Source organism: Lissotriton vulgaris, chromosome 7 (assembly GCF_964263255.1).
Source record: "Lissotriton vulgaris chromosome 7, aLisVul1.2, whole genome shotgun sequence".
Taxonomy (NCBI): Eukaryota; Metazoa; Chordata; class Amphibia; order Caudata; family Salamandridae; genus Lissotriton; species Lissotriton vulgaris.
The window spans coordinates 424,824,941-424,851,349 of NC_141695.1; the positions used below are offsets into that span (position 1 = coordinate 424,824,941).

Here is a 26,409-nt window from a genome sequence, read left to right on the forward strand (position 1 = left end):
TAAATTCAGTTTGGGAGCGGATAGAAAAATACTCCTTCTACTCAAGTCTGACTCAAGTCTGTCTCAAGTGACTGGAGTCGAGGTAGCCTGGTTGATGAGGATTCATACCCCGAAAACGGTCCTAGGTTACTTGTTTCTGGTCCAGGGAGAATCTAGCCTGGCAGTGTGGGCTGGACTGCTCCCATGAGGACCAGGATCAAGACTGATTTGCATATGGCTGGGTTTATACTGAAATGGCATGTGGAGCAAAGAAACGAAGGTCTTAGGCCAAGATCTCTGTACTGGAGTGATTGTTTGACATTGTTCAACATAATGTTCATCAATTGTTCTTTTTGCATTTATCACCCTGAGTGGGATGGATATGCCCAGATGTGGGTCCCATGCTCTTCATGACTCTGGAGTCAAGCTAGCCTGCCTGATACCTCTAAGGATGTCCTAGGATGCTTGTTTTCGGTCCAGGACGAACCTGGCCTGGCAGTTCCGGCTGGACTGTTCCCATGGGGAGCAGTGGCAAGCCTGATTTTCATATGGCTGGATTTAAACAGGAATGGCATGAGGAGCAAACAATGATGGATTTATGCCCAGATTTCTGTACTGGGTTGAATGTTTGACATTGTTCAACATTCTGTCCATCTATTGTTCTTTTTTGCATTTATCAACCCGAGTGGGACGGGTATGCCCAGACGTGGGTCCTGTGCTCTCCATGCCACTAGAGTCAAGCTGGCCTAGTTTATGAGGGCTGATAAACCGAAACCAGTCCAAGGATGCTTGTTTCTCGTTCAGGGAGAACCTGGCCTGGCAGTTCGGGCTGGACTGCTCCCATGGGGAGTAGGGTCAAGACTGATTTGCATATAGCTGGGTTTAAACAGGAATGGCATGGGGTTGAAAAAAACAATGGATTTAGGCCCAGGTCTCTGTACTGGGGTGAATGTTTGACATTTTCCAACATTCTGTCCATCAATTGTTCTTTTTACTTTTAGAAAGTTGGCATTGTCCTGCCTAAGCTAAATATGCCTTTCTGCCAGTGTCACATAACTAACGGTGCTCCTGTGGTGTGATCTGTATGCCTTCTAGACAGGAAACAAAAGGGCGTGGGTGTTGGGAATGGTGTTCCTCTCCTGAGCAGGATGGCCTTGGGGTGTAGCCAATCCTTTGGCTCTTTATCACCTTAATATGTCAAATTCACGAAAGCTAATGTCATCTGATTATCAGAATTAAACCTGAAATATTATGGTGATGCCGACTTTGAGCAAGCGTGTTTCCTGGTTCGGACCCATTGATAGGATCACACCATAATATTTCAGGTTTAATTCTGATGATCAGATAACATTAGCTTTTGTGGATTTTACACATTAAGGCGATAAAGAGCCAAAGGATTGGCTTAACCTGCAGATCAGCACGGATTGGTCTCTGCTACTGTTGCCTACTATAAATGTCTGTGGATATTACAGTAACAGTGAGGACTTCACTGACTCTTGAGGTTCAACCATTTTCATTTGTTTAGTCCTGAAGACGGTCTTACAGACATCAGCATAAAGACCGAAACGTCGACAGTTGCACTTTTTTTCTGTTGAAGAACAACATAAGCTGAATTCTTCTGTATTTCTCAGTTGATTCATCAGATTGGTATTTGGAAAAAGTCTACACAATTGGAACCGGGCAGTTTGTAATATTGGATGTATGATATCTTCTTGTTCCATTGTGCTTTAAATGAATCAGCACCCTTTCTCTATTTTTGTTTATGATACAAATCTGCTTTTTACCATACACCCGTATGTTTGAATTGATAATTTGTTGCAAAATAGTTTTTTGATATGATTTGATATATTTCTACATTTTCATTTGAAACACTATAATTGCTCATAAGTTGTGCTTATATAAATTGCCCAATTCTAAACAAAAGACATTAATCTGCAAGAAAGTTAGATAAACTTGCACCTTATATAAAAAGAAATTAATTTACAAGAAAGCTATATAAACTTGCACTGAGTAAAGAACATAAACTATTCAGAATTAAATATTAGAATAAATCCCTTGAAGGCACACTTACCAGTTCCTACTAGGTCCTAGACCCTTGGCTGGCAAGAGAATGTATGCCTCCTACATCAAAACTGAAAAGACTGAACTACAGGTGAAAATCCAGATGTTTTGGACTGCGCACAACCGCAATTGGGCTCTTCGCCTAAGCAATGACCACTGTGTCTCCTGCCACCACATCATTCCAATGTAAACGAGCTCTTCACACCAATAACGTCAGCCTACATCTCCTGCCAATGGAAAGCTTTGGTGGCAACCTCCTCCTTGCACCGACAGATCTCCTTGTGGCTCCCACCAGCACAAAACTCCATCTGAGGCTTCTTGCGGGGACTTGGTCTTTTAGAAGTTAAACTCTTCACCTTGATGAACAGGGTCCTCGTATCCAACACCCACTTCATCACAGTCAGCTTGAACAAGTGACTATGACTCAGTTCAGCACGACTAGAAAACCATGAGTGGTGCTTTGTGCTTTTTTGGTGCTATTTTCATCTGAAACTTTAAAAATACAAAACTCTGGTTCTACTGATTAGATATGTGTCATTTACTCTATTTCTATTGGTATTTTTCTTTTTTGAGTGATACATAAATACTTTACACTTTGCCTCTAAATCAAGTCTGACTACTTTTGTGCCAAGCTACCAGAAGCACAGGTTTATTTAGTGACATTTGTGGTTCACCCTCACACAGACTGTGTTTATTACTTGAGTGGAGTTGCCTCCCCTCTCAACTAATAATCCAATTTCTTACAGTAGTTTAGAGACCAGGGCTTTCCTTTTCACTCTCTTCGCCATAATTGTGCGCATTGCCCTTGAACAACAGATTCACCTTACTTGCTGTCTCTCTTTCCAACTTTTAATCGTCTTTCACCTCAAATTTCTTTATCTAGTGCATTGTCACCAGCCAGGGCTTCCCACTCACTCTTCCATTTTGTCCCTCCACCAAAGGCCCATGTATTTAGTGGAAGATATTGTGGTACCTTTATCATTTTCAGGCTCAGTTTCATCTAACCCCAGTACTTTTCAAATAATCAATCACTCTTCCTTTTTAATGATCTTTTCCCTTCAGCTTCGACCTCACATGTGGTCATTGTTGCCTTTGCACATTAATCCTATCCCATTTAAACACTGTGTCTTCTTTCCTGTGAATCTCTGGCCCTCCCTCCTTTCGCCTCACGTGTGTTGCCATCCATTTCTGCATGCCTACATCTCAATCTTCACTGTCTCACTATTGGTTCCATAGCCATCACAACTTCCTCCATGATTGGTTGCACTGCCCTGAAGTATCTCCACTCCTTACCTCTGCCTTTTGGATGGCTTCCTGGAGTTCCTCCTCGAGGGACAGGGTCCCTGGAACTGGGCTTGGTGGGCTTGCCGTGATTTGCATGGGAAGCTCAAAGTCCTGCTCTATGGTATCACAGGCTGGCGGGCAGAAGACCTGTGCATTGGAAAGATAAAGTTAGAAGAGTCAGAAATCACCCCACTTCTTATGTCAACTATGCTGTCAGTGCCACCAGCACTGGAGTGAATCTTAAATTGGGTCACTGTAATTATGTTCGAATGGAGGATACAAATTATGTGGAAAATTGTGTGGCATTCAAATATTGCTATTTTGACATTTTACCGCTAGTTGATATAACAAATGAGCCAAAGCTAAAATATATTGGGTTCACAAGAGTTTTGCTAACATACATTTAGCAGACAATATTCAAAACTCGTTTCACCAACAATTAATGATTTTGAGTTCCATGCATGGACAGGAATACCATGAAAGATTTTACTCCGTTAATTCGTAATGAAGTCCTGGCCCTTAGGCCTGGAGGGACATCCTTGATACCTTTCTAATATCTTTCTTCAGATAGGTTAGCTCAGTGGATTCAAGTGAGTCCAATCCTGACATTATCTGAGTATCCATAAGGATTGTTGAGCCCACTTCTGATATCATTAGGCCCATCCCGTGAATCCTGTTGGAATGTGTGACATCATTGTGCATATTACTGGTATAATATGGATGTGAGTGGTCAAATGTGCATTTATTGAAAACAACAAGATAATATTGTAGAATGAAAATTGTGATTTTCCTGAAAGGTGTTCGGGGACAAAATTATCCAAAAATATCATTTAAAGAGAGAAAGACAATAGGAAAACCTGTTTCTGCATTACTAGTCGCCCACCCGCCCACACCCTCTTACATCAATTTGAGACGTCAACTGCACTCTGTTAGACTTATTGACGGATTATACATTACTCATAGAGGTTATCCCAATATTAAAAATATGTTAACTCCTCGTGTGCCCCCATGTAACTGTTCCAGACCCCAAAACAACCTTCAAGCTTGTAGCACTTACCTCCAGGGCCGTCTTCTGCCTTATTCAGTCACTTAGTCTGCCACCTATGCTTAACAAAATCTACAGTAGATATCACAGATGCCTAATTTGCGCTCTATCGCCCAGTGTTTCAACTACCTTTTGTTCCTACAGGTCTAGAATGTCTTGTCTTTAACCACAGGACTCTTTATCTCAACTCTATCAATGTGCTTCTGCCATTGCAATCAGGTTTTCAGGTTCTACAGTCCACAGAAGCAGCCCTTACACATAGTGCTAAATTTATCACCTTCTCTCACTGAAACCACCTTCCTCCATCCGCAAACTCCTTGATCTATCTGCAGCTGTCAACTAGATTGATCACTTTACTTTACTTTGCCCCCTTAAAACTGCTCTCAATAAAGTGTCTAACCTCACTTCCTCAAACTTTCTGACCAGTCAGTCTCTAATGGCCGGCAATCTGAAGAATCACTCCTCACCCCACTATTTGTTGGTTTTTCCCAAGATTATGTCTTGGGACCAGGCCTTTTACTTTGTATTTTACCTCCCGTGGTGACTTTGGGTTAACTTCTCTTACCACCTGAATGCAGATGTGAGACACATCTTCTCATTCCGAAACTTCTCACTCCTCCTCCAATCGCATATACATTTAACAGTGTTATTTCCTTTAGTTATTGAAAGGCCTTAAATTCCCTCATGCTGAACTCATCTAAGATGTAGGTTCTTTACATTCCCTATTCTAGTACCCCTGCAACTAGCTCTCTTAATCTGCCTCCTGTACACATTATTCTCTGTTGCTAGGATCTAGCCTTTCATTCTGAAGTCCTCCTCCTGCCTACTACTCTGTTCCACCAGAATCTTTACCACTGCAGACATCACAACCTCCCCTCTCGTACCCCGCCCATCTTGCCATTCGAACCTACTCAGCCTTCTGCTCGTCCACATTCTCCTCCCATCATCCGTTGCTGCATGCTACACAGAAGGTTCTCCCTTCCAAACACTCATCTCACTTGGCTCCAATCCTTTACCCTTAGACACTGCCAAAGGCTTTCCTTCCCGCACACTCGTCTCTCGCCTTACACTCGCTAGCCTTGTAGCTCTGCAGCTACTGCAATGAAACTAACATCTAACTTTTCCTACCAAACTGTCCTTGTAATCCCTGCAGTTGGCTCCCCTTCTCATCACACATATGTGCATTTTCATCTCTTGCAGACTTACCATAAATTGGTCACTGGCAGTGGCCGCATTTGATGCCTCCTGGATACTACTTGGCTCTTCCTTGATATTAGAGAGTGTGTAAAGGAACTGGGCCTCACTCACAGGAGTATGAACATCTGCTGACGACGCGGAAGGAAGAAGTCCCAACACAGATGCGAAGCCTGGGCTTGGGGCTAGCAATTCCCCCTTGTGGCGGTTCTTCAGGCGCTTGTGCATCTCCAACTCAACCCGCAAGTCCTCTGCCTGCTTCTGTTCCTGCTGCAGCTTCCACGTCAGGTTCTCAATCACCTTCTGCTTCTCCTGCAGCACCTGGTCTTCGTCAAACTCCATCATAGGGATATCCTCCTCTGTCCCACTGGGGCATGCGGGTCCACTAGCACACACCCCGAGCCCGTCACAGGTATCTAACAGCCCTGAAGACTGCTCGATACTTGATTTGGGCATCTCCCCAAACATCGGGGAGGCAGAAGTCTGAATGGTGCACAGAGTAGGCGAATGTGTGCCCATCACTGTGGGAGTGTGGAAAGTAGGCATTTTTAGGATAGGGGTGACCAGGCTGGCACTTGCGATAGGTGTATTTGCTGGCCTGGGACACAGGGTCTGGTATGGCTTCAGGCGTTCTAGCAAAGCTGGTTTTGTGCCAGAGACAGGAAGTCCTCGTTTCCTAAGTTGCTGTCGGAGTTTGGACACCTTTGGAAACAGGAAAAGAGATTAAACTGATTGCATACATGGCACAGAAATATGAGATAGCTACACATTGCTTCATATCAGTAGTATGAGGACCAATGATTACAAAGGATATGCCTTATGGCACCGCCTTGGGTACCAGTCCACTTGCATATTATGGAGTGCCTTAAATTCCAGAGACTTGTGCTTTTAATGAATCAACATTGGCATGACGAAATTACCAGGTTTCCTATTCGGCAGCAACGTAGTAAGAGTCTGCACTCTTTCAGAACACTCCATAGAAGAGTAAGGAGGGCCCAAAAGACAGCGGCTGTAAGGCTGATGACCACCAGCGAGAGGTTTCCAGAAGTAGAATCAGATGAGCCTTCGAAACTGACCCACATTTAGATGCCACAAGGGCACCAAGAAGTGTGAAGAGGGGGCATCCAATTTTCTGGCAGGTGCCCTGGTACAGTAAGCCGCTAAATAATGCCCTTAATTGTCAGCACCGGTACCTATGACAGTCTGCCTCAAGGTGGCGTTGCTTTTTTAATTCAGAGAAAAGCACAATAACTGTTGTTAGACGGGGACCTGGAGGGTCGGCCGAGGACAAGGGGAGAGGCCTCCGGGGAGGACCGTCCCCAGCGATCGTACAGACAAGTAACTTCCCCCCCACAGATGGACACCACACAAGGATAAGGTTAACGCTTTTTATATGCAGTTCTTGCAGTAAAGTATCACGGTACAGTGCGATCAGGACACGAGGGTCCTCTCAATTCTAGTCTCTGGAAGGGAAAGGGGGTAGCGGGACAGTCTTGGTACCAATCTGGTATTGAGGTGGGGTGATGGGTATCTCACAATCCTCGAGCTCGGAGTTCTAGAAGGTCGGGCCGCGGCAGCGCCAGCAGGTCCAGATGCGGCTGTAGGTTGCAGAGGGCCGCGGCAGCGCCAGCAGGTCCCGATGAGGATGTAGGTTACAAAGGGCCGCGGCAGCGCCAGCAGGTCCCGACGAGGATGTAGGTTGCAAAGGGCCGCGGCAGCGTCAGCAGGTCCCGACGAGGATGTAGGTTGCAAAGGGCCGCGGCAGCGCCAGCAGGTCCCAACGAGGATGAAGGTTGCAAAGGGCCGCGGCAGTGCCAGCAGGTCCCAACGAGGATGAAGGTTGTAGAAAGCCGCGGCAGCGCCAGCAGGCAGGACAACGGTTCACAAGGCAGGGCTGCGGCAGCGCCAGCAGTCCGTCAAGGATGAGTTCTTCACGGTGTCTCTCGACTCCAGGATACAACTGCCTTCCTGCTCTGGAGCTGCCCCAGTTATAGGTCTGGCGCCCTTTGATGTCCGGACCCTCGCACTTGGAGGTCGGGAGGTCCGGGATGAGGGAGTCCAGACACCCAGCAGGGGGGTGGAGCCAGCGCCCGGGGAGGCTGGGGGCGATCGGCACCTGGCGGGGGAGAGCCATCGACACTCCTCTCTCTCATTGACCTGCCAAGTGGTCCGTTCACCTCCTGGGTGGATGGTGGTGCCGGGATGTCGGGCCTGGCCAGGTCCAGGGTTGGGGTCGAGCTGAGGCCACGCGGCCTCGTGGTGCAGTGTCCAAGATGGCGGCTGAGCCGGGCAATGGTGCTGACGGTGGCCCGGGCCAGTGATACAGAGATGTCCGGGAGCAGGCGTCCCTTAGGGGACGGGTTGCGGGTTGCTTCTGTGGGTCGCACCTGGGGAGCCGGTGTCCGGGCTCTGTCATGCAGGGAGGGAGCGAGCCCTTCCTGAGGCCTGTCCAACATGCGTCCCCCCCAGCTGAAGGCTGGGAGAGTCACCCATCCTCTTGGGGACTCTCCTCGTCGAGGCGGAAAAAGCGTGACAGGCCATCCGCGTTGGCGTGGTCCTGGCCAGGGCGATGCTTCACAGTGAAGTCCATCCCCTGCAGGGAGATGGACCATCGCAACAGTTTGGGATTCTCCCCCCGCATCTGCATCAACCATTGCAGGGGTCGATGATCTGTTTGTACCCGGAAGTGGGTACCGAAGAGGTAGGGCCGGAGCTTCTTAAGGGCCCACACTACTGCAAAGGCCTCCCGCTCGATGGTGCTCCAGCGCTGCTCTCGGGCCAGCAGGCGTCGGCTGATGAAGGCCACTGGCTGGTCGACTCCCTCGGGGTTTAGTTGGGAGAGGACGGCCCCAATTTCATGGTCTGAGGCATCAGTCTGGACGATGAACTCACGGCTGTAGTGGGGGGCCTGGAGCACAGGGGCGGTGCACATGGCGGCCTTCAGCTTCTCGAAGGCCGCTTGACAGTCTGGGGTCCAGTTGACTGTTTTTGGGTGTTTCTTGGATGTGAGTTCCGTGAGGGGCCCCACAATGCTGCCATAGTCCTTCACAAACCGCCGGTAGTATCCGGTGAGCCCCAAGAAGGCTCGGACCTCGGTTTGGGTGACGGGTGGCTGCCAGGACTGGATGGCAGCGATCTTGAGCTGGAGAGGGGCCACCAGACCGCTCCCCACTGGGTGTCCGAGGTAGGTCACGGACCCCTGGCCAATTTGGCACTTGCTGGCCTTGATGGTGAGGCCGGCCTGTTGGAGGGCGTGCAGGACCTCTCGGAGGTGGTGAAGGTGGTCTGTCCAGTGGCGGCTGTATACCGCTATATCGTCCAGGTAGGCGGCGCTGAATTCTTCGAGGCCCGCCAATACCTGGTTCACAAGTCGTTGGAAAGTGGCTGGAGCGTTTTTCATGCCGAATGGCATCACTTTGAAATGGTAGTGACCATCCGGGGTAGAGAAAGCGGATCGTTCTTGGGCCCTGGGGGTGAGGCCGATCTGCCAGTAGCCCGCTGTCATATCAAAGATGCTCAGGTAGCGGGTAGCCCCCATGCGGTCAACCAGTTCATCTGCTTGGGGAATGGGGTGAGCGTCGGTTCGGGTGACAGCGTTCAGACCCCGACAGTCGACGCAGAATCGGAGCTCGGGGGTGGTGCCCGGGGCAGCAGCTTTGGGGACCAGTACGACTGGGCTGGCCCAGGGGCTGTCTGAGGGCTCGATGACTCTGAGTGTGACCATTTTGGAGACTTCGTCTTGGATGCAGGCGCGCACCCGATCTGGTACTCGGTATGCCCGGTGTCGGATAGGGGGACTGTCCCCAGTGTCCACGTCGTGAAGGCACCAGGGGGTGACCCCGGGGGTGAGGGAGAACAGGTTTGCAAATTGTAGCAGGAGAGCCTGACAGTCTTGGCGCTGCTCCGGGGTCAGGGCATCGGAGAGTCGGACCCCGTCCACCGAACCATCTTTCTCACGGGTCCTCAGTAGGTCAGGGAGGGGCTCGGAGTCTTCCTCTGCCCCACTGTCTGTGGCCATCAGTAGGCTGAGCTCCGAGCGCACGAAGTGTGGTTTGAGTCTGTTGGCGTGAAGGACCCAGAGGGGGTTCCGGGGGGACTCCATGTCGATTAGATAGGTGACTGGCCCTTGCACTCGACCACCTTGAAGGGTCCTGTCCATTTGTCCTGCAAGGCACAAGGCTCGATGGGAGACATCACCCATACCTGTTGACCAGGCTCGAACTCGATGGAGGAGGCATGTTGATCGTACCATTTCTTCATGTCCTCCTGACTGGCCTCGAGATTAGCTTTAGCGATTTCCCTGAATCGCCGGGTCTGATTGCGGAGGGTCAGGAGGTACTTATACACGTCCGGAGGGGTCTTCTGGGGGGCCATTTCCCATTCTTCTTTAACCAGGCTGAGGGGCCCTCGGACAGGGTGTCCGTACAGGAGCTCGAAGGGGCTGAAACCGAGGGATTTCTGGGGGGCTTCTCGGTAGGCGAAGAGGAGGCACGGGAGCAGCACGTCCCACTGGCGGCGTAGGGGTTCCTCCAGTCCCATGATCATCCCCTTGAGAGTGCGGTTAAACCGTTCGACCAGTCCGTTTCCTTGTGGGTGAAAGGGGGTCGTGAACCGGTACGTAACTCCGCACTGCTGCCAGAGAGATTTCATATATTTGGAGATAAAGTTCGTGCCCCTGTCGCTGACGACTTCCCGGGGGAAGCCCACTCGAGAGAAGATCCCCATTAAGGCTCGGCCTACCACTGGTGCTGTTACGGTTCGAAGAGGAATGGCCTCGGGATAGCGGGTGGCGTGGTCCACCAGGACCAGGATGAATCGATGCCCTTGTGCTGTTCGGGGGTCCAGGGGCCCCACAATGTCTATTCCCACCCTTTCGAACGGGGTGGTGACGACGGGGAATGGTTGCAAGGGTGCCTTGAGTTTTCGGCCGCTCTTCCCGCTGGCCTGGCAGGTGGGGCAGGCCCGGCAGTGGTTGGAGACGTCATTTCGCATTTTGGGCCAGTAAAAGTGGGTTACCAGGCGGTTATACGTTTTGTCTTGCCCCAAGTGTCCAGCCAGGGGGACATCGTGCGCCAAGTTCAAAAGGAAGTCTCTGAAGCGGAGGGGCACCACCAGCACCCGACTGGCTCCCAACTCTGCGATTCTTTGCTCGCTGTATAGTAGGTCATTGTCCCAATAGATCCAGTGGGCCCCTGCGGGGTCTCCCGTGCTCTGGGCAAGGGCTTGCTGTCGGAGTCCCTCGAGGGAGGGACAGGTCTTTTGCTCCTGCCGGAATTGTTCCTGGGTGGGTCCCCCCTCTTGACGCCACTGAGCCAGTTCTGGAAGGTCTTGGAGCTGAGCGGGCCCTTCTTGGGTTTGCTCTGGGGGGTCAGTACGGAGGGTGTCTTCCTCTGGAGTGATCGGGGGAGGAGGTGCTGGCCATTCGGGTTCTTTGGATCTGGGGATGGCGCGGGCGGCCATGGACCGGGTTGTTACGCACGCCCAGTCCGGGAGGCCCAGCATCCCCAGGTGCTCTCTTCTTTCAACGGCCGCCCACGGGGAACTCTCGAGGTCGTTTCCCAGGAGGCAGTCTACTGGGGCATCATCGCGGACAGTCACTTTTAGCATACCGGACACTCCTCCCCATTCGAAGGGGACGCAGGCCATCCGACACAGGCTCTCTGAATTGTCAGCCGATCGGACGGGCAAAGAACGTTTGGCAGGATTTGTTCCGGGGTCACCAGGTGACAGCGGACTGCCGTCACACTGGCCCCGGTGTCGCGCAGGGCTTCGGCCTTGCGCCCATTTATGTTCACCCACTGGCTGTATTTTCTGGTGTTGGCGGGTAGGGAAGCCCGCGGGATCATGTCTCTTCCCCCTAGGCAAGCCAGGACCATGGCGGCAGGTTCCCACTCGGGCTGCTCCTGCTCGTACTCTTCATACTCTTCGGAGGTTTGCTCCTCTCCTAGGGCGGCGGCAGCGACCTGGCGGGGCACGGGAGTCTGGTTCTTTGGGCAGTTCGGGTCGCTGGCATAGTGGCCGATTCGCTGGCACCGGTGGCAAGTAACGTTGGCTCAGAACCCTGGGCGCGTCGGGGGGTTTCCCCGACCGGCCGGGGGCGGGGTGTTGCTGGCGGGAGCTGCCGGGACGGCATCTCTGCCCCGGCCCTGGCCTCCTCCTCCTCCTCGGGGGCGATGGGTACCTTGGTTGGTTCTGTTTTGTTCACTTGGCCCACTCCGGGCCACTCGGGTGCTTTCCCATCGGTCAGCTTCAGCGGCGAGCTGCCGAGGTTTAGTCAATTTACTGTCGAGGAGGTGCTGCCTGAGCTCGAAGAAGCAATTGTTGGAGAGGTGCTCCCACACAATGAGGTTAAAGAGTTGCTAGTAGGTGGTTACGTGGCTGCCCTTGATCCACCCCTCGAAGGCTCGGCTGAAATAGTTCACATATTCTACCCAAGTTGTACCCGGGATCCGTTTGCAGTCGCGGAACCTCTTGCGGTACATCTCAGGCGTGAGTCCATATCGAGTGAGGAGGGCGGCCTTCATGTGGTCATAGGATGTCATCTGGTGGTCCGGGAGCTGTAGCAGGGCATCGCGGCCTTCATTGACGAACCTCCCCCATAGCCCGGCTCCCCAGTCACTTCGATCAATCCGGTGGGAGGTCATGGCGATCTCGGAAGGCCTTGAACCACTGTTGTATGTCGTCGTTCCGATAATATTCTCTGACGACATCCTTGGGGATGTGGACCTTTGGTTCGGTAGTGCCTGGGGTGTGCGGGCGCTCGGGCACCCCTAGATCTTTGTTCTGTTTCCGCATTTCTATTTCTGCTAGCTTGCGCTCGTGTTCGTATGCCAGTTTTTTCTCTTCGAGTTCTCTCTGCCTTTGCTTCTCTTCCCGCTCCTCTCGGAGCCGTAAGTGTTCTAAGTTTATCTTTTGTTCCGCCAGTTTCAGCTCTCCGTCCAACCGGAGCCGTGCCAACTCTAATTCATGGAGTCTGCTTTTCTCTTGTTCTTGGATCTCTTCCAGGGAGAGACCCGCTCTCCTTTCTTCGGTCGGAGTGGGGTTTGTCTCTGGTGCCTCGAGGTTTTGGTTCCGGGGTCCGGCTGCACCCGTTTCTGCCCAAGATTCTAGGGCGTGTTTGAAGTCCTCTTTCGTGCTCAGCCCGGTGGTAGCAATGCCTAGTTCCATGCAAAATTGCTTTAGCTCTCGATGTTTGTACTCTTCTAGTTTCTCCATCTGGAATTTCTCTGTGGATCCGCTCTCTTTTGTTGTCATTGTGGTTGAGTCGTGGGGTGAGTTACTCTCTGTACGATTACGCATCGGTTCGGATCCCACCGCTGCCACCAATGTTAGACGGGGACCTGGAGGGTCGGCCGAGGACAAGGGGAGAGGCCTCCGGGGAGGACCGTCCCCAGCGATCGTACAGACAAGTAACTTCCCCCCCACAGATGGACACCACACAAGGATAAGGTTAACGCTTTTTATATGCAGTTCTTGCAGTAAAGTATCACGGTACAGTGAGATCAGGACACGAGGGTCCTCTCAATTCTAGTCTCTGGAAGGGAAAGGGGGTAGCGGGACAGTCTTGGTACCAATCTGGTATTGAGGTGGGGTGATGGGTAGCTCACAATCCTCGAGCTCGGAGTTCTAGAAGGTCGGGCCGCGGCAGCGCCAGCAGGTCCAGATGCGGCTGTAGGTTGCAGAGGGCCGCGGCAGTGCCAGCAGGTCCCGATGAGGATGTAGGTTACAAAGGGCTGCGGCAGCGCCAGCAGGTCCCGACGAGGATGTAGGTTGCAAAGGGCCGCGGCAGCGCCAGCAGGTCCCGACGAGGATGTAGGTTGCAAAGGGCCACGGCAGCGCCAGCAGGTCCCAACGAGGATGAAGGTTGCAAAGGGCCGCGGCAGCGCCAGCAGGTCCCAACGAGGATGAAGGTTGTAGAAAGCCGCAGCAGCGCCAGCAGGCAGGACGACGGTTCACAAGGCAGGGCTGCGGCAGCGCCAGCAGTCCGTCAAGGATGAGTTCTTCACGGTGTCTCTCGACTCCAGGATACAACTGCCTTCCTGCTCTGGAGCTGCCCCAGTTATAGGTCTGGCGCCCTTTGATGTCCGGACCCTCGCACTTGGAGGTCGGGAGGTCCGGGATGAGGGAGTCCAGACACCCAGCAGGGGGGTGGAGCCAGTGCCCGGGGAGGCTGGGGGCGATCGGCACCTGGCGGGGGAGAGCCATCGACACTCCTCTCTCTCATTGACCTGCCAAGTGGTCCGTTCACCTCCTGGGTGGATGGTGGTGCCGGGATGTCGGGGCCTGGCCAGGCCCAGGGTTGGGGTCGAGCTGAGGCCACGTGGCCTCGTGGTGCAGTGTCCAAGATGGAGGCTGGGCCGGGCAATGGTGCTGACGGTGGCCCGGGCCAGTGATACAGAGATGTCCGGGAGCAGGCGTCCCGTAGGGGACGGGTTGCGGGTTGCTTCTGTGGGTCGCACCTGGGGAGCCGGTGTCCGGGCTCTGTCATGCGGGGAGGGAGCGAGCCCTTCCTGAGGCCTGTCCAACAACTGTTGTTTATTAATTCAATATATATTAAGAAGGACTAATACCTACTGCCAAACCCATTCTTTTAACTTTGGGGTCCTGAAATTGTCAGAATTGTCCCACTTGTAGGAGTACGACTTATTAGGTATGCTGTTACTGCAATTGACAGCGGCAATGGGCAGTGCAAGCGGAAGTGGCCTGCTGGCTAGAGTCCTGGCACGTGTGTTTTTTTTACAAATTAAGCACTGATTCAGAAGTTTGGTTTGCTGCCCCTTGTAAGTACTTTATGTTTCGGAAGTAATAGTCTCTTTAGCTGTGTTTATTTTTAGATTGCATTATCTCTTTCTTTTTCCTTTTTAAGCTAACCATTAACAGTTCTGTGTGTTCATCTTTCACATCAAATATTATTTTAGGAGCAATGCTAAAAAGGAACATATTTTACTGTTGGTCGTGCAAATTGTCCAAGAAGACAGGGTTTCTAGCAGTAAGTGAAGTCAAACATCCATTCTTATTTCAATCCCACAGTGAATTTATCCTCAAGACTAGAAAAACACATCTCAGGTCGTACCCAGAGCATCCAGTTGGGTTCATTTGTATTGCAGACTACAGGGGTGGACAGGGTTCTGTGGTGAGTCCTACCCTGTTTAATGCATACGTGACACCCCTGGCGGATATCATCAGAGGCCATGACTTTGAGACCATCTCATACGCAGATGACACGCAGCTGATTGTTTCCATTGAGGAAGACATCATGTCAACTCAGCGGAAATTCAGGAGCTGCATGTCTAGCATCGCCATCCGGATGAGGAGGAATTTTTTACAACTCAATTCCTCAAAAATGGAAATTCTGCTGTTTGGGGAGGCCGCTGCAATCTGAACCCGGAAGTGGTGGCCGGCTGAGTTGGGAGAAGCCCCTCCACCAAGGTGCTGGGCTAAGAATTTAGGCATTAGAATAGATGATAAACTATCAATGGAGGAGCAGGTCAAGACAGTGTCAGGCACATATTTTGGCACAATGAGGATGCTCAGGAAGATCATCCCCCCTTGTCAGCGATGAAAATGCGTGTCCAGTCCCTCCGGGTGAGTCGGCTGGATTATCGTAATTCGCTGCGGTGGGTGCCAGAGATGATCTATTATCATGGCTGCAGGTAGTGCAGAACACTGCAGCCCGCCTGACCCTCAACAAGCCAGCACGCACCCCGTCCGCCCCTTTGCTAAGCCAACTACATTGGCTCCCGGTGAGGAAACGAGCTATCTTTAAGATGCTCTGTGTGGTCTTTAAATCACTACAGGGGAAAGGCCCTGTCTATCTCAGTAATAAACTCAGTCGGTATCTACCAGTACGGCAACTAAGGTCTAGCAACACCAACCTTCCGTGTATCCAGAGGGTAAGGAAAGGTGGTAGAGCCTTCTGTTATCTGGCGGCGAGCCACTGGAGTAAACTGCCACAAAACAGCAGGGTCTGCACTGTGTTAATCAGCTTTAAGAAGCTTCTAAAGACATGGCTGTTTTAGATGTGTGGACCCTAAATTACATTCTCCCACAGCGCCAAGAAATCCCCTTGGGGATGATTCACTTGTGCTTTATAAGTCCACAAAAGCAAATGCAAATGCATACATCTGGAATATAAAATAGGTTTGGTTAAACGGTGCAGGCAATGCTCTGCAGGGACTGTGAAAGGCATGCTCAAAGGCTGCTCTAGATGGATGGTGCCAGATGGGTATGCATCGCTCATGGCAAGGGTACAAGTCCTAAAAAAAGAAGTGGGGGGACCAACCTAGTTAGGCAGTATGCAAGTGACATCACGGCATGCAACATCACAGTGCATGACATCATGGCGCATGACATCACGGCGCACAACATCATACATGGCATCACAGGAATTTACATCATATGGAGTGGCATCACAAGCCACAACTTTACAGGAAGGGGCATAACAAGAAGTGACATCAGATCTTAAGCCCTCACATATATGTTTAGCAGGTCTATCATGAGTACTTTTGAGCGCAATTTGCGTATACATGCAAACCCTCATGATTTAGGCAGAAGATTCACACTTTTGTAAGCCAGACATGAAACAATGTTGTCTTTTATCTGCGTTAAGCTTCCTTTACCCAAGGATTGAATAAACTAATTCTACTGCCAGCCTACTCAACCAGGCATAATATTCCATATGCAGTACATATAACTGCATAGACAAACATTTATTAAAAGTGGTAGTTTTTAGCTACATTAATGGCTCTGCCATCAGTGACAATGCCATTAGTAAACTAAGAGGCATGTCAGTAGTCATGTAAAGCCTAAACATGGCCTAGATCTTTATTACAGATGAAGCAACATTACAGTGTACTAAATCAAACATAATATGTAAATGTCCTGAGCTCATATATTTAAAAGTGTTCTTATATGTGATAATAAAGAAAAAGGAAGCTCTGTCAAATAAAATATTTGCCTATGGTCACACAATTTGGACAAGCAGGTAAGCTGGTATTAGTCATCTGGTTTCACATTTTGAAATGCAACCACCAGATGGGCATCTGTTCTTTTGATCAAATGTCACTGTTTTGTCTTTCACTCTTGGCTTACCTTGAGAAATACCGACACAGAGATAGCAGACAGGACTCAGGGCCCCCAGACCAAACTACCAAGCCAAGAATGAATTTATTTGAGGGGGATGGGTGGCACGAGCCAAACACCCTCCCACCACCCCGCCCGCCTAGCTATGCTCCTGTCGGCATATTTAAGAGCATCCTTTCCAAATAGTGATTCCTTAAGAAAGGTATCAGTGTTTTACAGCCATATTCCCGTTGAAAAACATTGAAAGGTTTCCAAGTTTTAATGGAGACAATTGCATTAGAGAAAGGGCCCCCTTGGGACACTTCCCCTTTCTGAACGTAAAAGAAAAGTTTGATTGGGAGTAACTCTCCAACAAACTTTAAACAATATCATAATGTATTTTTTAAATGCAGTCCTAGTTCCTTTAAAGAAAGAAAGGCTGCATTTAAAAGAAAATTGTTTACATTTGATCACAGACATGGTGATCCAAGCAGACCACCGCCCCTATGGTGGCATGCAATTGTATTCACTTCAGGAATATGAGTGAAGTAGGTCAGGTTAAGACCCAATGCGATCCCGCATTTTCTGAACTGACCTATTTGTACGTAGGTTGATTTTTAAAATACTATTATATTCGTAAAAAGTCAGTGCGCAATGTGCAACCACTTTTTTATGAACGGAAAGTTAGTACGGCAGGCCTGGTATCTTGTAGGGTATAGGATATAGCTTGTAATTCTTATATAGGACCTGTCCATTGGCTTTACATATCTTTTCACCCTTTCATTATTAGCTAAAGGTATTTTGGGAACTGTATTTCTTTTATTACATGACAATTTTTCTAATCCTGATTCTTACTAAAAGTTTTGTAAATAAAGTTCATCTCTCACAATTAAGGATATTTTGCCTCACTCGGACAGAAGGCACTATAAATTATTTCTCTTATGGTATTGAGAGAGCACGGATCATTGAGCCATCTTTTGACAAAACACATAAGAATGTGCATATATGTGTAAATAATTGGCTTTGAAATTCATTAATATGTGACATTTTTATCACATTTGGTATCCCTATGTCTAGATTACTCCTGTTCACTGTGACCGATTATAGACAGTTGGGCAGATTTACACAGAACTAATGCAACCCAGCACAGCAAGTAAAGTTGGGGCACTGCGTTTAGTGAAAGAACAGAACAATGCCATATCTACTAAGATACGGACTGTTCTGCTATCTCCTTATGCTGGCGCACTTCCGGCTGCCATGGGCCAACGCAGTGAAGTGCACAACACACACACAGTGCAAGGGTGTCTGTGTTGAGGGAAGCACCAGTTGTGTGCTGGAAGGGGTCCCTTCCAGTACAAAAACCAAGCATCAAAGCATTTCCCACTTTGTATGTATGCTGTACAATGCGGTACACAAAGTAGGAAAAATGGGGAGAAATGAAAACATTTACAGTTGCACCTGCTTCGAGAAGGAGCAGGATTTTGGCACAAATCCCTGTCTACATTTCTTTATAGATAGGGATTTGCATCTAAACTCATGGGTGGGTGCCTAGAAACGCCCATGCCCCACCTATGGAACGCCCACTTTATCCAACGTAATGCAAGGCAGTGCATTGCAAAGCTTTGTGTTACTTTGGCTTATAATCCAATACAAATCTTGATTAGTGTTGGATTCCACCATAAAACTTCGCATCCGATTTGCTTTAAAAAAATAACACAAACCCGACACAAAGTGCTTGTAAATCTGGGCTGCGGACATGGTTTACTGAAGTTGGCATCAGTGTAGGAAAACCAGCAGCTCTGTATGCATTAAGTGTACGCACTGTCCGTAAGAGTCCAATAAGAAAACGATGTATGTAGGGTTTATTGAAAAAGTGCTGAGTCTAAAGAATCCGCCACAGCATGGGCGGGGGCAGGAATGCCAGCCTGACTAAGCACTTCCTTCACAGCTCTATAAATACTCTAGGAGTTTCTTGTTTCCTGAGTGGACAAAGCATGGAGGCCAGGATCGTGCAATAAAAAACTGCAAAAGACTTGCCTCTATGTCCCTATCACCCGAAAAGTCCAAAGTGGTTATTATAGAGAATATACGATGTTTATCTTAGGTGCAAGCAGTTCTTGTATTTTCTTCTGCATTCTGTAAATTGTAGCTTTTCCAATTATTGCAATATTAGGATCTCAAGGATGAGTGCAAAGAAATGCCTAGTATGGAATAAGGTATGAGGGCACTTGTGATCTTCTACTGCCCAAAAGACGAAACCTTTCACACGGAAGTACACATTTCCTGGTATGTAAAGTTTGGTGTTGGTGTCATTAAGTGTGGCTCACTGGTTAGAAGCGGCAGACCCTGAAGCAGAGATCAGGCCCGGGACCAGGGTTCAAGTCCCGACGTGGCAGGGTCTTGGGCTCAATGTCCGCGGACTCGATAATTCTCGCCTAGGCGCCTACTCTAATCATGGGTCCCACAATGCAACTCTGGGCAATAGCTTGCTTAATCTCCACAACGGCCCCAACAACACTGGGATGCCTGGCTTCACCTTGCGGGTGCCCAGGAGGGGCATCTCACAGGGAGAGCCAGGAAGGGTTTCACAGCGTTATACAGCGCCGGGACGCCCCGAGATGGGGCAGCTGTGCGCTTTACAAGTATACTACATTTACAAGTATACCACATTGGCATTAACCCACACACAGACCTGGTGCCTCTGGAGTTGGTGGGGGGGGGGGGATCTATCGGATTGTTCGACAATAAGAATAGTCATATTGACCAGAACTCTCCCGAAAATTTAAATATTGAGGAGGTTGAAACAGGAGGGGATTTGCTTTATTTTATTGCTTCCTGTTATGTTCAACGCCTCGATTCACGTTTTGGGGGTTATGCCTTGACAATCATACACACATAGTTATACCTCCAACACAATTTTTACAAAGATAAAAATATAAAAGGACTAGTGCAGGGAACCCTGAACCTGCTAGTTTGGAGATTCCCTAATGACTGCCTGCATTTGTTACACATGCGAGCTACATAGGAGGGTCTCTTAGACTCTATCTTAAATATAGCCCTTGTTCAATGAGTTAGTAGAAATAGGACTTCATTAGCTTTCTAAGAGTCAGAAAAGACAGAGATTGTTAAATTTCACATGCAAGAGAATTGCAAGTAGATGGATTCGGGACACTAAATGGTCTACCTTCTTCGGATTGAGCTAGGAATGTAGCAAAATTAGATTATTTGTATTTATAGTGCTCAAAAATGCCAGAACTAAGTCTACCTTCAAAGCGCTAGTTTTTACTTTGTTGAATGTGTTCCGGGAGACACAGATAAACCTCATTAACAGGGTAGGCTGAATCTATCCTGATGAGATATTTGAATCTGAGGCGAGTTATGAGTTCTGTCGGAAAAAGGTGTTCTAACTGTTGTGATACTGTCACTTTATGGCAAAATATTCAGTTAATGTTAATGTTTTTAAATAAAAACTGCTGCAAGACCAGCATACGGCGTCTTGCAGTAATCAAAATTCAAGCTAGCTGAAGAGACAGTTAAAGCCTTGCTTTGCTTCAGAGAAAGCAGGAGCAAGATATTCCTAGGTTATTTCACTAAGGAACTTGGGCAACAGACACCTAAGAATCAATCAGAACTGAAGACATTAAATCACATGCCTCTGAGACATGATATGTGGCTAGGAAATCACAAAATCACAAGCCCCTGAGACATGATACGTGGCTAGGAACTCACAAAATCGCATGCCCCTGAGACATGATGCGTGGCTAGGAAATCCCAAAATCACATGCCCCTGAGACATGATACGTGGTTAGAGATTATGACTTTGGGAAATGAGGAGCCAGGTTTGGATCCTGGCTTTGGCTCCACGGGCAGTGATCCTGGACAAATCACTAAGTCTCCCTCTGCTAAAAATAAATGTGTAACATAGTGTGCTCTATTATAAAGAGTCATAATGCAGTTGGGTCAGGTTTGGGCAATAAAAAACTGCAAAAAAAATCTTTATTACAAAAGTAGAAAAATTATCAACATAAACAGTCAGGTGCCATCAGCCTCATTTTACTGCAATGCAGTGGCAGCCTTCAATAAGCAAAGGAGCAGTATATGATTTGTGTTTTATCTCTGTTCACCTTAAAAAGGGAGCCAGACCTCAGACTGCATAATGCACAAGGCACGCCCTGGCTAAGGATGAGATAGTATGATCATTAGCAGAAGTCAGTTTTGGCCTCCTAAAAGCCAGATTCTTTGTCTCAGACTGAATGTCAGCAGGGCACCTGAACTGTGACTCAATGCTTGAGCTAGAACATGTTTTTAAAACACCTGTCTGGAGATTGATTCTGAACATAGTGTTTATATTCTGTTGATTACGAAATGTAATCTACTTTACCCATTGCAGGGGAAGAGTAGATGGGCTTCCACTAGCCGGTATAACTCACTTTATGACATGGATTACATCACTATCTATTGCTTCCACCAAGGCATTGCTGGAACCTCTGGGTGCCCACATAATGCTGTGTTGGCTTGCTGGGTGTGGATGTGGCAGTGCGCTGGGTGAGGTCATGTGGCGTCCACTCCGGGGTTCAGAATACGTCACGCGAAGTATCATGTTTGCGATCTGGAAGGGGGCGCTTAGAAACATCTTTCACTTTCGAATGGCAGAATAAGAATTAAATCACAATCGATCCACGTTCCCATGCCTTGAACCTAAAGTGTTGCATGCACCTTCTCACCACATCTGTCCGCCTCCCTTCTCCTTCTCTCCCTTTTAAGTTCTGAACCCAGTTGGGAGTCCACTCAATGGCTCCTCTTTTCATAACTGTAACTGTCAAATCTGGTTCTGGTCATTCAGTTTCTTAACAGAACTGATATGTTTAATGTTACTTTGATTAATTTACAGTATGCATAGAATGGTAGTATAGCTCTAAGGAGCAGCGGAGCATTTTGCAGAGAAACAGCAGGCGTTGCTAGATTATTAGATGCCCCAGGCACATGAGTTGCTGGCTGGTGTAGAGTGATGCATGTTTGTTCAAGTGTCCCATTGGGGATTGGTTGAAGGATCTGTAAGAGGGTTCTGAGCCTTTTAGTTGACCCTCATATTGTGCTCTACGATGGGTGAGAAAATGTAGATAACATAACATACATAATTCTAGAGCACATTTTCACTTGCAGGGATTCTCTTGGCAGCTGCTGATAGTTAGTCAACTCAATGGTACTAATTTTATGGTCCTGGGAAGGATAAAATGCTTAGTGGACCTACCAGAATTCAAACCTGTGACTAATAGGTCAAACATGAATTCTTGTAGTCGATACATTAGTCCACTCATCCACCAAACCTCAATCAGATTTGATGCAGGCAAGAGGATAAAAGATTAAGTTGGTCTTTGGCTTTAATGTGTGATTACTTACCGTCAAGTCATCAAGGTTAGCAGGAAGCAACTCCATTTTCGGAGAAGGCGATGAGACGGAATTGGCAGCTGTCAACATGGTAGCGGTGGTGGTGGTAGTAGTGGTGGCTCCTGCTGGTGCAAGACTGATAGAGGAGGCTCCTGCATGTGCTGTGCCCGTAAAACTGATCACCTGGTCGGGTGAGATGCTAAGAGAAAGAGGAGAGGTGTATGCAAGGTTAGGCATTTGTGAAATTCACATTCAATGCAGTGCAGCACAACCCAAACAAGCAATACATGTCATCGCTCTACCAGGAAAATATGTAGTGACCTATGTGTTACAGTAGGCTGGTGCCTCTCTCAAATATCCCTGCACATGCCCTACAAGATTCACAGAGGCAGCGAATACTTCAGTCTTCTTACCGTGTCTCTCCTTTGGATATGGTATTATGCTCTAAATCTGAATGGGGAGGATACTAAGTAATCAGGGAGACTCGCTTCTTTCAGAAAGGCTGCTTTTTGAATGTCTGAATCAAATCAATTCTATACAATTCCATCTGCATCGCACCAGGTGCTCCGGGGTATATGTACATATTCAGCGTAGGAGCACATGACCGCAGTGTAGCCACAGCAGCATCCAGTTATGAGGAAACTCACTCTACACTAGTCAGAGTAGATGTGGAACAACACTCTTGGCGCAGTTTCACTGAGGCTGGCAGAAAAGCTTCTTGAAATGTGAGAAGGAGCTTGGAAACTGGCTCCCTACGCATTTTTCAACAGACTATTTTTGGGGATGTTGTTCCCTTCTGGTCAGAAGTGTTGAGTACATAGTGATTTCAGAAATTCAGTTCCTGCTTACCATTTTCCTGGTATAGCTTTGCCGGGAAGAGCCCCCCTGGATCGCTGAGGAACAGTTACCTGGTGGTCAGTGGATGCACAGCCTGGACACAGAAAGTCTGTTGCTGCTGTTGTTGGTTGAGGATTTGCAGTTGCAGAAAGATCTGTTGCTGTTGCAGGAGTCGGGAGTAGGCCGCATCCATTGCCACTGGGGACTTGTCTACCTTCTGGTCTGGAGGAATGTACTGGTGATATTTCAACTTCTTCACCTTTGGTTTTGTGTCCTTTGGCTTCTTTGGGCGAGGGCCTTTTCCCATTTCAGGAGACTTTGCCACTGCCTAGAAGAGAGGGGGAAAACCTGTTGGTTCATGGCTGAGCGTGGACATGATTAGAGGGTGATGCTTCAAGGCAATCTGAGAAATCTAAGAAAAGACAACCTAGGAAAACATGACCACTCCTAGCTTTGTCATAGGCCTTCTTCCTGTTCAGGCTAAGATTGGGGGAAAGGAAGAGACTGACAGGGAAATATGGAGCTTTCCCAACACCATGTGCCTTTGAAACACAAGAATAGCTGGAGTAGAGTCAGTCACATGGATGGCAAACCTCTGGTATCTGACAGGCTTCTTCGGTATCCCTTAGCTTTTCAGGAGCTATATTACAGAGAGTGCCCCGGTGATGCATTGAGCATGTGCGCCCACTTTGTGTGCCCCCGGGGGGACATTGGCATTACTGAAGGGGCCGCTGGTGCTTGTGAGGCCCCTTCTGTAATACAGATAGTGCTGGCTCACATGTAACACCAGCGCTATCATTAGATAGTGTTCCTCATTAGGGAATCACTTTGTTTCTGTTTGCGCATGGTGCACCTACATAAAGTTGTGCCGTGGCACAAATAGGAAAATGTGCCAACTATATAATATAGCCCCAGATGTACCAACCCATGAGAAATTCTCGAATTTGAAAAGTATATATGTTTTGTTTTAAAGAAAATGTGTCCTCTCTCTAGCCCTTCTCTTATCCCATTCTAGGATTCTTTGGGCTACATTCACGCTCTTTCTTTCTAATCTATGTCAGCACTAGTCTTTCTCACACACCGTGTCAATATCTCCGAGTACCTTTGATAATAATGACGCAGTTTGTATTGGCAGGTTGCTGGTTGGCCCACTGGTTACCAGGGAGTCCTCCTCAGCTACAGATACTGTCATTGGTTGGTTCTCCTCGAAGATCTGTGGAAAGTCCAACTGTTCCAGGAAAAGTTGAAAGAAGAGACACATAAAGGTATGAATAAGTCAGTGCACGATGGTGAGACACTGATTTAACTAAGCAAAGAACAACCAACTTTTCGTCTACCTTTCTATACTCTATGTGATCTGCCCCAACAAAAAAAGTAACATTAAACTAGATGCCTCCTAATGAGACTCCACAATGCTACACAGCCTTAGCAGTGGTATAGAATTGTGCAAGCATCATCTCAGTTAGGAAACAGAGACGTCTACAGCCCTGAGCAAAAAGTTTGATCTACACAATAATGCATGACATGTACATTCTAATTCCATTTAAGTCTACGCTGATGAGCAATGTAGAAGACTTTAGTTTGAACTGCAGGGATTTCAGATGAAAGCCATTGGAGAGCTTGTAGAACATGATAACTGTGCCTCCAACATTTAAGACCACTAGTAAGGGCAGCCATGGTATTACAGACTGTTGGAGTCTTTTAAATTAAGGCACTGGCTACCAAGAGCTCCAGCACACTTAATATTGGATTGTAGGTCACATTATCATGTTTTTAATATTGTACATTCATATTATTGTAGCTAAAATATTGGCAACTAAAATATCGAAAGGCAAGTACATACAGGTATGCTCAGATTTATTATTCTTAACTCCTCATCTGCATACCTTGAAGACATTTATACATTTTCGGTCAAGTTACATAGCTATGGAGTCAAATTCAGTTAAACTATACTTACCTAGCTATAATTAAGTTGTCAATGGTTGAGTCGGCAATCGTTTTGCTACAATATTATAGTAGCACAATTTTAAAGATTCGATATTGCAGTACCATACAGCATACTGTAAGTTAGCTTTGACTATCATTGGTATGAAAAATACATTGGGACACAGTACAATTTGTCTTGTACAGAGATATTAATATTTGCTAAGAAAGCAACACTTTGATTCTAGATCATTTCTGTTACCCAAATGTTAAAAACAAATCCGACACTTTCAACATAAGTGCCTAGTTTGTTTGAAAAAATGGTCATACACTTGAATGTGATTTTGAGTGAGATTTGGATCTGTGTAGGTTAGTAGCACATAGTTGTCCTTAGCAATGTTCACATGCACTAATGCATATCCCCACCACCTGGAAAGCTGAATATCAGGAAAAGATTGTGATAGTATCAAATCCCCGCCCCCTAAAATAAACTCATTTAAAGCAAACTTTGTTGATGTGGATAGCACCTTTGTGCATGTGAGTGCATGTCAACATATACTAATTTACCTGGAACACAGTCTCTGTTGACGTAGGAGACTGGTTGACCCCAAGGCCCGGGGAGAGTGCAAATCGCGGTGAAGAAGAAGTCGATGAAGGAGAAGTGCTGATGTCATCATCAAAAGCGAAGGCATCAGAGGAGGAGGGGATCTGGATCTGGTCTATTGTGAAAAAAATATTGTACATATTCTTGGCCATTAATCTTCCTTTTGATCCAAATGTCCACTTGTATGAATGGGTATGTCATTGAAGGCTACATCAATAAAGTCATGAAGCATTTTGAGCAGAAAGTTATCCCTGGAAGTCTGCAGGCTCATGAAACCCTCTAAGTGCCAAATACATTGGGCCTTCCCCAAGGTGAGATGGTGTAGAGACAAATCAGGAATTCTCTGACAGACCAGTGGCTCTAAAAGGTAAGCATGAATCAAGCAGAATCCTTCACGCATCCTGTCTGCTGTGAGTTCAGAGACACCAGCTTGTCAGACAAAACATTAAGTATGCCCCTGTGTATCATCAGATGCACACACATAATGTGTCCTCCCTGTTATGTTTTCCCTTGCCTTCTTCACTCTCTACCTTACCTCCATTTCTTCTGATCCAACCCCCTCCTCGCAGACTAAAGAGGTTGGGTTTTGGGCCCATAAAGCTGGTGCATCGGAACTGCATGGAGGGCTCGGGCAGAGTCAGTTATATAACAAGCTCACTTGATGCAGTGGATTCTTCACCAGCCCAACAGGTCGACCTGGAAATCTCCCTAATTCCCTGCAATCAAGCCAGTACCTGACCTGTGATAATGAACAATTGTTCCCTCCTGCCACTAGAAGCTCAGAACTCAGCAGCTCATAAAAAGGACAGAAGTAAAGCAGCACCAGCCTACCCTTCATGGCGTCTTTGATGGTGGAGTCTAGTGGAAGAATGTTCTTCTGCACGAGCTCCAGAGGCCCCGGCCGGTGGAGAATCTTCTCATTGAGATCTTCGGCCAGGCGAGCTTTCTTCTCCTTCAGTTGACTGGAATCTGCTGGAGTAGCTGCCAAAAGAAGGGATGTTAGCCTTTAGCCTTTATTCTCTTTGAAACAATA

The 26,409-nt window shown here is 48.0% G+C and overlaps 1 protein-coding gene across 3 annotated transcripts in view; it reads right to left on the minus strand.

Annotated features, from left to right (window-relative positions):
• Positions 1–26,409, minus strand: part of MAMSTR (MEF2 activating motif and SAP domain containing transcriptional regulator) — a 246,401-nt gene that overhangs the window by 56,403 nt on the left and 163,589 nt on the right. For all 3 annotated transcript variants that reach the window (XM_086930407.1, XM_086930406.1, XM_086930408.1), the window contains 7 exons: positions 26,208–26,357; positions 25,340–25,491; positions 23,952–24,077; positions 22,921–23,177; positions 22,025–22,211; positions 5,576–6,265; positions 3,334–3,471 (listed from right to left, as the gene is read on the minus strand). In XM_086930407.1, the coding sequence (XP_086786533.1) occupies positions 3,334–3,471; positions 5,576–6,265; positions 22,025–22,211; positions 22,921–23,177; positions 23,952–24,077; positions 25,340–25,491; positions 26,208–26,357 (1,700 nt within the window). The remainder of the gene's footprint in view (positions 1–3,333; positions 3,472–5,575; positions 6,266–22,024; positions 22,212–22,920; positions 23,178–23,951; positions 24,078–25,339; positions 25,492–26,207; positions 26,358–26,409) is intronic.